General features: G+C 38.5%; 1 protein-coding gene across 1 annotated transcript in view; it reads left to right on the forward strand.

Moving 5' to 3' along the window:
- The first annotated feature begins 471 nt into the window (after nucleotides 1-471).
- The window catches only part of abca12 (ATP binding cassette subfamily A member 12), a 37,626-nt gene continuing 25,836 nt past the window's right edge, over nucleotides 472-12,261 (forward strand). The window contains exons 1-21 of the mRNA XM_088383736.1: nucleotides 472-725; nucleotides 1,492-1,569; nucleotides 1,647-1,740; nucleotides 3,469-3,613; nucleotides 3,878-3,990; nucleotides 4,165-4,235; nucleotides 4,703-4,873; nucleotides 4,960-5,153; nucleotides 5,224-5,342; nucleotides 5,498-5,598; nucleotides 5,964-6,110; nucleotides 6,373-6,524; nucleotides 6,643-6,776; nucleotides 7,382-7,512; nucleotides 7,638-7,802; nucleotides 7,879-8,087; nucleotides 8,178-8,314; nucleotides 8,428-8,542; nucleotides 8,639-11,266; nucleotides 11,495-11,607; nucleotides 11,755-12,100. Of these exons, the coding sequence (XP_088239862.1) occupies nucleotides 1,504-1,569; nucleotides 1,647-1,740; nucleotides 3,469-3,613; nucleotides 3,878-3,990; nucleotides 4,165-4,235; nucleotides 4,703-4,873; nucleotides 4,960-5,153; nucleotides 5,224-5,342; nucleotides 5,498-5,598; nucleotides 5,964-6,110; nucleotides 6,373-6,524; nucleotides 6,643-6,776; nucleotides 7,382-7,512; nucleotides 7,638-7,802; nucleotides 7,879-8,087; nucleotides 8,178-8,314; nucleotides 8,428-8,542; nucleotides 8,639-11,266; nucleotides 11,495-11,607; nucleotides 11,755-12,100 (5,351 nt within the window). The 5' untranslated portion in view covers nucleotides 472-725; nucleotides 1,492-1,503. The remainder of the gene's footprint in view (nucleotides 726-1,491; nucleotides 1,570-1,646; nucleotides 1,741-3,468; nucleotides 3,614-3,877; nucleotides 3,991-4,164; nucleotides 4,236-4,702; nucleotides 4,874-4,959; nucleotides 5,154-5,223; nucleotides 5,343-5,497; nucleotides 5,599-5,963; nucleotides 6,111-6,372; nucleotides 6,525-6,642; nucleotides 6,777-7,381; nucleotides 7,513-7,637; nucleotides 7,803-7,878; nucleotides 8,088-8,177; nucleotides 8,315-8,427; nucleotides 8,543-8,638; nucleotides 11,267-11,494; nucleotides 11,608-11,754; nucleotides 12,101-12,261) is intronic.

Genomic DNA, 12,261 nt, shown 5'->3' on the forward strand with positions numbered 1-12,261 from the left:
AAGTCTACCCCTCTTTAAATGACATCTGGGATTAAAAAAATCAGGACAAACCGTTTCATTTTTTTTATTTTTTTTATTGAGTCAATGTACAGAGTCAATGTACGAGTATCTTTATTTAAATTTCAAATGTACATAGAAAAGATCTTACATTACAGAAGAGGATTAGGGCCAGTGAAGAAGAAAAAAGGGGAAGTGACAGGATTCTGACTTTTTTTCCTCAGAATTCTGACTTTAAAGTGAGAATTCCCACCAAAAAAATCATGTCACACCCCCCTTTTTTTTTTTCCACTGGCCCTAATCCACTCCTCTTCCGTAAAAGTTCACTAACACAAAATAAACATGGACAAGCGCTCGTGCTATGAAGCACAGTATTTGTGTATTTGCAAACAATAGGTGAAAGGTGAAAGAGATGCAGACTGAGGCGTTGCGCAACTATCTACTGTTAGAGGCAAGAATGCGCGCTCGTGATTGGTCCACTCCAGTGTTGGAGACGGGAGTGTTAGGTGAGCAGGTGGAGATTCAACAGTTACGTCCACGGGATGAGTGAGCTCGCCGAATCAAAGCCAAAGTCTAAAATGGTTGTTTTTTTTTCTTTCTAAGAAGAATAAGCGCGTCGTGTTTTGACTTAATTAAAGAGGTCGTTGTGCGCGAGGTCTTCGAGTATTATTTTTTTCTTACGCCACGAATAGAAAAGGAAAAAAAAAGATCATTTGCAGAACAAACAGGTGAGTGTTACCGTATCATGACATCTTGATTCAATTAGTTTATTAGGTTAAAATACAATATAATCAATAATTGTTTCAGTTTTTTGTGTTCTTTTTAAAGGAAAAATGACTTCGGTCCGTTATTTTTAGGAAGGGGATGATTATCTTTGCATCAATGCAAATTTTAGACTTGTTAATGATTATTTCTACCTTTGTGTATAATTGCTGCTACGACTAATATATATATATATATATATATATATATATATATATATATATATATATATATATATATATATATATATATATATATATATATATATATATATATATATACACATATATATATAACGCCGTTTAGTTACTTGATACAGGCACATTTCGTGAATTACAGTTTCCCAAATTTTATTGAGCCGAGCACACCAACAAATACAAATGTTACAAAACGTATCATCAAATAATGATGAACTTGTCTCTATCAACTTGCAAATGTTCTTATTCAATGTGAAATAATTGCTTATTTTAACACAGAGCTGTGATTATTATTATTTTTCACTTGATTGAATGGCAATTGGTGGAAACACTGTGATAGATAGATCAACAAAGATACATTATTTGTAATAAGAAATTATATAGTATTGGATAAGTAATTTACATGTCTTTACAAATACAATCAATATACATTTGTCCATGTAGAAAGTCAACATACAAAATATGCTTCAAAAACATAATTTTCAAAAACATATACAAACATAACATATTTTAAGAAATTTTGTCTCCATTACAGCCTGGCCCAAAGATGGGCTTCTTCCAGCAAGTCAAGCTTCTTCTTTGGAAAAATGGGCTGAATATAATCCGAAATCCAGTGAGTGTAACGTTTATTCTAAGAAAGTCAGGGGAGCAATTGAAGGGGATTTATGGAATTGATCTGGTGTTTTATAGGTCTGGTCGCTGACTCTGATCATCTGGCCTCTGATCATCTTTATCATTGTTGCTGTGACCCGAGATTATTACCCACCACAGCTTCGTGAGCCATGTAAGTGAAAAGATCCGGGTTAAGTCTTCTTAATTTTTATATTTACAAATGAGTCATCATAAAAGACAATCATTCAACGGCAATAAACTATGTAGGCGGAATAAGATAACAAGGAACACAACAGAAAAAGTACTTTACTAGGAAATCAAAACTTTTACCTGATATACCAGTCTAACCTGTGAGGTTGTTTCTGATTGCAGTCCCAATTGGAAATAAATACTAATTTAAAAATACAGAAATACATTAAAGTCACACTGACTGGAAATAAACACAAAATAATAAAAATCATTTGAAATAAATTGTTTTGTCAAATATCTCCTTGAGCATAAATATATAAAGTCTATAACAAGCATGAACTCAAAATGTCAATTTTTTAGTGAACTCCAAATAGTGAAAAAATAACACTGTGTGTATTTAAGTAAGTGTAATTTCCCACACATTTTTCTTATTTTATTTTAACCATTAGATTTATCTAACAATAAAGATTATTAATAATAATAATAATAATGATATTAGTATTATTAAATTATTATTTTAATAGCAATTAAAATGACCCATGTTTTGTTATCTCAATGTTGTTTACAGCTTTACAATTTGGAGCATTACCTTTTCACAATGAGAGTAAATAAAAGGATAATTCCTCAAACATCACAAGTCCTCAGCAACCAACCTTTGAACCACATATTTTCCTCCTATTTATCAAGTCAACAAACTTAAGTCAACCAAGGTTAAAGGTGTTCTGGAAGAGTCCATGTAGGTGTTTCTCACACACTTAATTTTCCACCTTGTGACTTTTATGATGCAATTTGACCGAACTGCGCAAGACATAACTTGTGACAAATTTAGCTGTATGAATTCTCCTAATTTTCCGTTTAATAACATATTGACTTGTATTGCTATGCAGATTAATCGGCTTGGAACAATCACGCCACAACCATTTTTTGTTAGGCTGCAAGAAAATGTAATGTAATTAAATTATTCTATTCATTCTCAAACACATGACAATTCCTTAGACGAGCGTCGAGAAATTGTTTGGGTACTTTATAAAAAAGGGATTAAATCATATTAACTTTCAGTGGGATGGTTTAACTATACCTGTATTCATATTTATAGTTTACCCCCAACTGAGTGAGTCGGACATTATACCTTTATTTTTGACAGGCACTGAGGACATTTGAAAAGGAGTGTAAACACGGTATTGTTATAACCAAAAACAGTCTTGTAGCTGTTGTATGAGGATGGTTTCCGAAGTTCAAAATGCAGTGGATCAACAGTCTTTATACTGCTTGTGTTTTTTTGGTCTATGTCAGGATGCCAAACTTTTCATGGCAGGTCCACTCCCAATTTTGACAACTGGTACAAACCCAAATGAATGGATAATTGCTAAAGGTGCAACCGTTTGCCAAAAATAGTTTCAAATGTTTATTCTGAATTGTAAAACTGACATACGTCAAACAAAAGTTACGCATCCGTTATTTAAGCATTTAAACATTCGTCCCGATGTGGTCCACGAATCCCGCCAATCTCAACAGGAAGAATTTTGTTGCGGAAACAAACTTGATTGACAGACGTTTTTGGCACTGCCCAAGCTTTGAAAAAACAAACAATGACGAATGTTTTTAATGTTCAAAGTTCATTGAGCCAGTTTGCCCGCATTTTTTTTCATACAATGGAACATTACAGTTATTTAAGGGGTGTGAGATATGTCTGGTCTGTCTGGTTTTCTAGGCTATGTGTCACCCCGGAATCTGCCCAGCACCGGCTTTTTCCCATTTTTGCAGACCGTCATGTGCAACTCAGATAGCAGATGTCGCAACATGTCACGTCTGGTGACCCCATCAAAGTTGACAAAAAGATCCACTCATAATACAAGGTATTCCCATTACATTACATAAAAATTTTAACTTTTTACTCACGCTAATTTATTTTTCTGTCACACGGTTTGTAACTGGGAGATAAGCTACCATCTTGTTTTGTATTAGTTTCGTTTTGTGAAAATATTAAAGTTTGTATGTCTACCTCTTGTAGGCACTATCATCAAAATCTTACTATTATGTCTGTTTTTATCATTTTCAAAAATACAAGGCAAATGTTTCAAAGAGAAAGCCACAGTTGCCTAATGTTGTGCTTTTAATAGGTCGTCGGCGACGGCTTCTCTCTTGGCAAAGATGATTCAAGGTGGTGACTTTTACACGTTCCCAAACGACTCCAGTCTGGACTTACCGCTTTTCAACTTGAAAGAAATATTGAGTAAGTTTCTTCTGGAATTTTACGCTTTCACTTGTCACGTTTGTAGACACAATCATCCTTTGTTTTTATATGTTCATTGTTCCATAACCAATGAGGGATTAACAATTTAGCATCATCGTAACCATAATAATCAGCACAGTCCTTACTCTAATTGTTTGTTCTCTTTTGTTACAGTGACAGCCGATCTAAAAAACCACAATGCCACCGCCACCCACACCAACAATTCAACGTTTATTAGCAACCAGGTACTGCAGGAACGTAACGTAGGGCGTGAACAAGGGGAAGTCCAACTAAACTCATCCATTATGTTGGTTGGGTATAAAAAAACGAAAGCAATGTCGCAATAGTTGTGCTAAATATGGAGTACCGTATTTTCCGCACTATAAGGCGAACCTAAAAACCTCAAATTTTCTCAAAAGTGCGCCTTATAATCAGGTGCGCCTTATATATGGACCAATATTAAGCCACTACAGCAGGTGTGTCCAAAGCCCGGCCCGCGGGCCAAATGTATATATCTTATATATGGGCGAAATTTTAAAATGGGCCATTCATTGAAGGTGCGCCTTATAATCCGGTGCACTTTATATATGGACAAAGTTTCAAAAGGGCCCATTCATTGAAGGTGCGCCTTATAATCCGGTGCGCCTTATAGTGCGGAAAATACAGTAGTATGAAGTTGATTGTCTGACGAGGACTGTGAAATCCCTTCTAGGACGGCGTGCACAAAATGATGGAAGCAATAAACCTGTTGAAGCGGCCCATCTGTGCCATAAGTCTGACGGCCATCAACGCAAGCTCACCCGGTCCCATCAGCAATGCAACAATCAACTTTTGCCACTCAAACAGTACTGTCTTCGAGGTTTTTCTGCAGATACTCAACCAGGTGTGTGTGCATGTGTGTGTGCCAATAAGTTGGTTATCAGCACGCAAATTGGTTTCTGATTCTTATTCTTATTCTGTGATTCAAAGCTCCTCAAAGAGGAAATGCTAACTCAACCCGACGAGCTGGCAAAGCTCTTCGGGGCTGTGATGTTGGTGTTTGAAGAGATGCAGAATGAGAGTTCCTTATGGGAGAGCCTTCTAGCTATTCCCGAGCTCTACTCTGCTGGATCACTTGAACAAATGTTGGACACCTCAGCCGTTCTTCTCACCAACATACAGGGGTGAGGTGCTTTGAGTTGTTTGGCTGTTTGTCACAGTTGCCTTACTGCTCTATTTTTCTTCTTTTCATAGCATTCAGCATGTTATCCAGAGCAATTTCCCTGAAACTGCAGAGTCAATCTTTGGACTGCACCCGTTAATTGCTGGAGGCATCGACATTATCCGCTATGCTCAAAAGTGGCCTGGCAATGGTAACTAAGCATGTGTATTTAAGACGTATGAAGCAATAGAATAGAATAGAATGCCTTCTAGAATATAATAGCGTTGCACTTTGACATACCCGTGTTGAAATTACCGTACGATAGCATTCATGTGTAATGTAAATCTATTGTTTGCCTCTCTTTAGACGTATCCATCTCCCTCGGAGACATTGTAATCCTGAACAATGACTCAGTCAGTGTAATGGCTGAACCGGTTTTACGAGCTATCCGGATACCACTTACCCAGGTTTGTTATGGAGTGTGGAAAAACTATTTTTCTGTTTTTATTCAAAACTAATCCAGGTGGCCTCATGTTTAAAGTGCTTTTCACTTTACTAGAAGCAGAAGGAACATTTTATGTACGCGTAGTCTTTTGCTTGTATTAGCTTTTCTGTTATCAGATTACGCAATCAGGTGTTGTCTGTGTAATATTCTCTCCCCAATGTATTTATTCATTTATTTATTTATTTATTTATTTATTTATTTATTTATTTATTTATTTATTTATTTATTTATTCGTTCATTTATTTGAATAGGGCCAATGCACATTAATGAATGTCAGTATAAAAACAAATATGCATGCATTCAGTCTGACTGTTTTCTCTTCCTCAGGTTTTGTTTTTGACATTAGATGGAGACATTCTGGAAGACTACATTTGTGACAACAGTAGTAACCCCATGTGGCTCACAGCCATCTGCATGTCTGGTGCAGTGGACACGATTCTAGACTACATAAGTCCCGGCAAGGTCGCTCAGCAGGTAGGCTACGTTCATAGTGTCAACTACCTTAGAAAACACTCTTCTGGATTCTATTTTTGATTGAGACCAATGCAAAATAAATTTGAGAAAATAGATAGGATTTATTATTATAGAGTCGTACTCCCCAGTGAGTGCAAAGACGTGTGCTCACAAATTTAAACAAATGACATCATAATATGCATTTTCTTCAGAAATATTGAAATAAAAAACAATGTCTTAAGCAAATTTTAAATGTTCTTGTCCCCTGAACCTTTTCAAACAGGCTTTACTGGCTTGGAGTAAGCACGTCGCTTCCCATGATGTTTCATTTTTCAAAGGGCTGCTCCACAATCTCACAGGCAACAACGGAGGGTCCAACATCTCAAGACCCTGGCATAAAATAGATACACAACCACGAAAAATTGAGGAGGAGCTGTACGTACCATATTTTCTGTTCATACAAACTTTAACACACAATTTGTTAGACTAGCTCATTTTTAGAGAGCTACTGTGTTTCCCAGACAAGATTTTAAGGATGCTTTACGCTTGGCAGATTTTTGACAGTCGGTGAAGTGGTGCTGAAGTTGAGTGAGATTCATCCTGACGTGGACATGATTGTTCAGCAGACCCTCGGCGTTGGCTTCAAGTCCATGGAATTAACAAGTCTCTCAATAGCTACCGTTGAAGGTAAAAAAACAACAGGCAAACAGTGATCCTGTCATATATGCAAGAAGCATTAATTAGGTTTCGTGTTATAATCTCATTTTAGTGCCTGGCAAAAAAATAGAGGAAAAAAAAATAGAAGAATTGCACTAGAGTAGCAATTTTACGGCATACAACATTAAAAAAAATCACAAAAATGTCCACCTTTCCTTTTAAAATTTTCAACCTATACAAGTAAACGCTAGAAATAAATATTTCACAAGAGTTTAGAGTCGGAAGAAAGTCATATATTCGTGTCACGCAAGGCCTCTATTGTTCTCTCTATTGAAGTACCGGTAGTATTTAACTGAAAGGTAAATAGAGCATGCTCACACCCTTTCTCAAGAGACTGCTGATGGATTTCTTAGATAAGAGTAACTCAAAGGGTTTACGTACTTGCGAGATACTCAATACTCGCTCAAAAAGAACACATCACATCCCCCATTGAGCTTTTACACAAAAGTAAATAGCACATACAGTACGTGGGTGTGATCCAAGGGTCATTGTTTAAAGTATTATTCTGTAACCTGACATCACAGTATACTTTGAATTTAAACTTTTCCTGCCTGTATTATTTTTTAACTTTGCAGAAATGATGGACAATACCTTGAAAGATTCTGCTCGACTCCAAAACATTTATCAAACCTTGCTTACAAATCAAAGTCAAGCAAGTGTTTGGATCAGCCAGATCCTTAATAGCGTCACTCAAGTCATAATGAAGGTATGGTTTCAGAAATTTGTGGTGTTTGGTTTTATCAACACTTTGCTGTCCAGAGCACAAAATCTACACGGGTGTAGCTCAATTAAACAGAAATCATCAAAATCATCATGATTTTGCTTCTACAGAGTCTGGCATCACCAAATGTGACATGTGAGGATGCACTGGGACCCTTCCAGTGGCTGTTGTCTACTGAGACCATTAAATTTGAAGTGTGGAAATCAATTATCTGCGAGAACTCCATAACACTTGAGAATCTTCTTCTGATGAAGTGGATGCCACTGATTGAAAAAGTAAGTTTGGAAATTTTTGGTTCTTTCAACTAAAGCAAAAGTTGCAAAAAATATATTGGTATGCTGTCGTTCATAGGGAAAAGAGCTATACAACGCTCTGAGGGATGAAGAAAAAGACTTCAATGTTACTCTTTCTATGATTCTCTCCGAGTGGCATCAATTGTATAACAGCTCCCTGGAATTCGGAGCGTTCCTGCACAGGTTGTCCTCAGAGCTGGGGCCGGATTATGCGTTAAATTGGTTACCGGGAAACAGCTCGGATCTTACGGAGACTCTTCAACAAAGGTCTGGAGAAAGTGCATCCAGAATTTGAGTAACATTGCTTGTATGCATTGAATGAAAAGCAGCAGATCATTTCTTTCTTTGCTTTTTCAGTGTTTTTGTTTTCTTGGTCAATTTGGGAGAAAAGATTGAGAAGAGTCCACAGTGGCCTGAGATGAAAAGCTACTTCATTATGGTTTACTGGGTCTTTAACTATGTAGACTACGGTGCCATGATTCAACCAGCAAACTGTGAGTCACTTTGCTATTACTCAATGCATTCTGTTATTAAGAAACAAGAAATAGGACGGAAACTTTTTTTATCATTTCAACATTTGCTTTTTGTTTTGAAATATGACCTTTAGGTTCTCTTGATATGGACACCCTCAATATTTATTGTGATGCCCATTTGAGTTGGGATACATTTGTTGAAGGTCTCTTTCGGGCTATAATGTCGCCAAGCCAAGACATCCTGGTTAAGTAAGTGGCAACATTTCTGAATGAATATCTGAACGCACCAGTTCAACAAGTCTAACTATAGTTCTGTCCCTTTTGTTTTTTCTCGACCCTTTGTAGTTACCTCAAAGCGACTGTCACTCTATTACAAAACTTGTATGGAGACCTCATTGAAAATATGACTGCTTCATATTTAACACAAGAAATTAAAGGTGGAGATGCCCTCTCAGCTTACCTGATCAACTTAATGAACAAACTGGACAATTTTACCCGGACCGTCACCACACTCTCAGATGAAAACATCGTCGACCCCGAAGTCATGGTTCCCATCGTTAGCGAACTGTTTGAGTGCACAGGTCTGTCACCACTTCTGCCTCTGCTCTTTGGCAACGGCTCAGTCAATGCCTCCAGCATTATTGATGCAGCTGTGAAGCTCGGTCGAGGCAACCAGCACATTTTTACCTTCAATGAGACGGATCCAACGATGCCTGAACTGGAGCGGTTGATAATGCAGTTCCTTTCCTCGGAGGGGAACCTCACAATGTCCCTCTCCTATGTGATGGGCAACACCCTGCTTACCTACTCCAACTACTTCGATCGAGAGAAAGCTGCTCATGTCCAAGACGCCTTAAAGCCGTTCACCAACCAAACCTCATCTGGAATTGTAGAGGCCATTCTTCGTGCTATGGAGCTCCTCAAGGAAGTGGTTGATTCACCAAATGGTGACCCAAGCAATTTAATTCTTTCATACATCCACCAACTTCAAGAATGTGTTGCATCCCTACTCAAACTGCAACGAATCCAACAAACCTTGTTGCCAAACGGACAACTGAGCACAGCTGAAGTTACTGACCTCCACCAAGTCTCCACTGACCTTATCAACCTCCTCACCCCCGAGAGCCTTGACAACCTCACTCAGATTGGCCCAGAAGCTGCCCTGGATCTGGTGATAGAAAAAATTCTTCCTTTCTTACCACCAGAATTCCAAGAGCCAGCTGATTTATACTATCAAGATTTCAAAGCATTGCAGTACCACTTGTCTTTATGCGCTTCAGAACAGAACTGTTCATCTGGAATTTCTGAATTCTTTACATTTCTGGACGAAATCGTCAACTTGACGCTCTCAGCCGATGCTAACGTCACCATCAACATAACCAACAAGTTTCTGGAGAGTGGGGAATACTTATATGAAGACGTCACATCCGCTTTCTTTTCACTCATGTTGTCTCCGAATGATACTGTCTACGTCAACGCCTTCAATCAGACACTTCATTTCATCCAACTGGTTATAGCCATGCCAATTATTACAATCCCTCATATCCAGGATGCTCTGAGACAGTCCAACCTTACCCTAGAAGAACTAAACTACATCTCTCACCTTGCTGGAGCCGCCAATGTTAATGAGCTGTTAGTAAATATAATGGAGATAGCCAATGTTCCAAAATGCTTTGAATTACAGCACAACGCATCCGTGACAGCCCAGTGTGTTATGGGATTAATAGACAAGGCCAGCAATTTCCTGGCAAACATACCTACTCTGCAGAATCACACAACCATCATCTCCCTTGTCCCATTAATTGTCAATAAAACCACAAGTGAGCTCATTCAAGTCAATTTTACCTCCAACGCACAAATGCCCATCATACATGTTCTTAATGACACGCTGAACAATATTAAGATGAACCTCCAGATGAACAATCTGAGTACTCCAGAGATCCTGAAGGAAATTCAAGTGATGGAAGGTTTATTGAAAGTAGCCGCTAACCCAGAACCCTTGAACCTCATTCTCGAGGCCATGTCGGTGCCATACTCCGAGGAAGTCACCATTGCATACTTGCAAATCATGCAGTGGTATTTGCAACGGTTGGAAAATGTGACAAGCACCAGCTTTGTCTCAGAACTTCTTCACCCGTTCTATCGTCTCACACAATTACAAGTGACCTTGCAAATAGCCCAGACAAATTTAACTTTGTTTATCAACAACCAGATTGACCACTTTCAGGACCCGACAGACGGTGCGGACGTGAGAAAAATCGGCCAAGCAACTGTGGCGATTCTGCAGCAAATTCTGAACTACATAATCGTTGACATTCAAGTCCAGGATGAGAATTTTCAAATTTTTACCTCGGTTCCATTCATCAACTCAACCATGCTACATGAAATTGAGCAACAAATTCAACTCTACCTTGATCTTATCCATGACTGGATGGAGGAACCCAATGTCACAGCAGTCTTCAACAGTATGCTCCATTGGGGAAACTCTTCCATAAATGCTTCCACACCTGTAAAAGACCTTCACCTCCTCTTACAGTCGATGGTTAGCTATCTCTCTGTAGAACAGCAGGCGTACCTCACCATCATCAGCAATATCACCCAGTCCTTGAGCAAAGCTATTATGGTGCTGGAGCATCCAGGAGAGCAACAGTTTGACCACCTGTTTGCTGCCATCATGGAGGCAGTCCAAAGTCTCTTTCAAATTCTGAACCAAGATACGGCCCCACTGCCACAGTCTGCGCAGGAAAACATCCAGGAAATTATTCGCAATACCGTGGTGCTCTTTGTCGAACAGAACTTGACTTTTTCCACATCTCTCAACCTCACCCTGGACATCCTCAATCGAACAGAAATGGCTGTTCAGCAGCTGGTGCCAGAAGAGTTTGCTGTCTACTTGCTACCTGTCCTCAAAGTATTCACCAATTATTTTGAGACGATCACCGTCGCTTATGGACCAGACAACTGGAACATCCTGTGAGTGGCTGTTTTGACGCTTTTGAAATATTTCAGTATGAATGCAAGTTTCTGGAAGATACTAACCAATAAATATTTTTCTGGCATACTAGCATGTTTTAGTTAACAAAAGCTAAATTTAATTCACTGTCTCTCTGACAAATGAAAATACAAGAAATGCAACAAATTTCTTTACAATGCTCTAACTGTTTATAATGGGAATATTTATTTTATTTTATTTCTTTAAAGCATTTTGAACCAATTGAAGCTGATTCGGAGCTTCCTGCCACCAAACAGCACAGCTCAGTACTATGTTTCTGTGGCCATCAATATCACTTATGTCATCTTGGACTCAAGCCAAGGTAAATCAGTCTAAATCTTAACTTTGAAATGGATGTGCTCTGTTCTCAAAAAAATCTAGTTCAACTCTCACAAATTTTCTCTTTTAAGAGTGTGTTTGATCAGCTCTGCTATTTGTGTTAACCTCATTTTCGTATGTGTGACTTCAGGCAACGTCAGCTTAGAAAATCAAATAACACAAATTCTGGAACCCATCATGGAAGCCGTCCAAAGTTTCTTGCAAATTCTGACCCAAGACGAGACCCCGCTGCCACAGTCTGCGCAGGAAAACATTCAGGAAATTATTCACAATACTGTGGTGCTCTTTGTCGAGCAGAACTTGAGTTTTCCCACATCACTCAACCTCACCCTGGACATCCTCAATAGAACACAAATGGCTGTTCAACAGCTGGTGCCAGAAGAGTTTGCTGTTTACATGCTACCTGTCCTCAAAATACTCACCAATTATTTTGAGACGATCACCGTCGCTTATGGACCAGACAACTGGAACATCATGTGAGTGGCAGTTTTGACGCTTTTGAAGTATTTCAGTATGAATGCCAGTTTCTGGAAGATGCTACCGTATTTTCCGCACATTAAGAAGCACCTAAAGTCCTCCAATTTTCTCAAAAGCCGATAGTGCGCCTTATAATCAGGTGCGCCTTATATATGGACCA

The sequence above is a fragment of the Syngnathus floridae genome, chromosome 8 (genome assembly GCF_059516105.1).
Source record: "Syngnathus floridae isolate MCC-2025c chromosome 8, RoL_Sflo_1.0, whole genome shotgun sequence".
NCBI classification, from domain to species: domain Eukaryota; kingdom Metazoa; phylum Chordata; class Actinopteri; order Syngnathiformes; family Syngnathidae; genus Syngnathus; species Syngnathus floridae.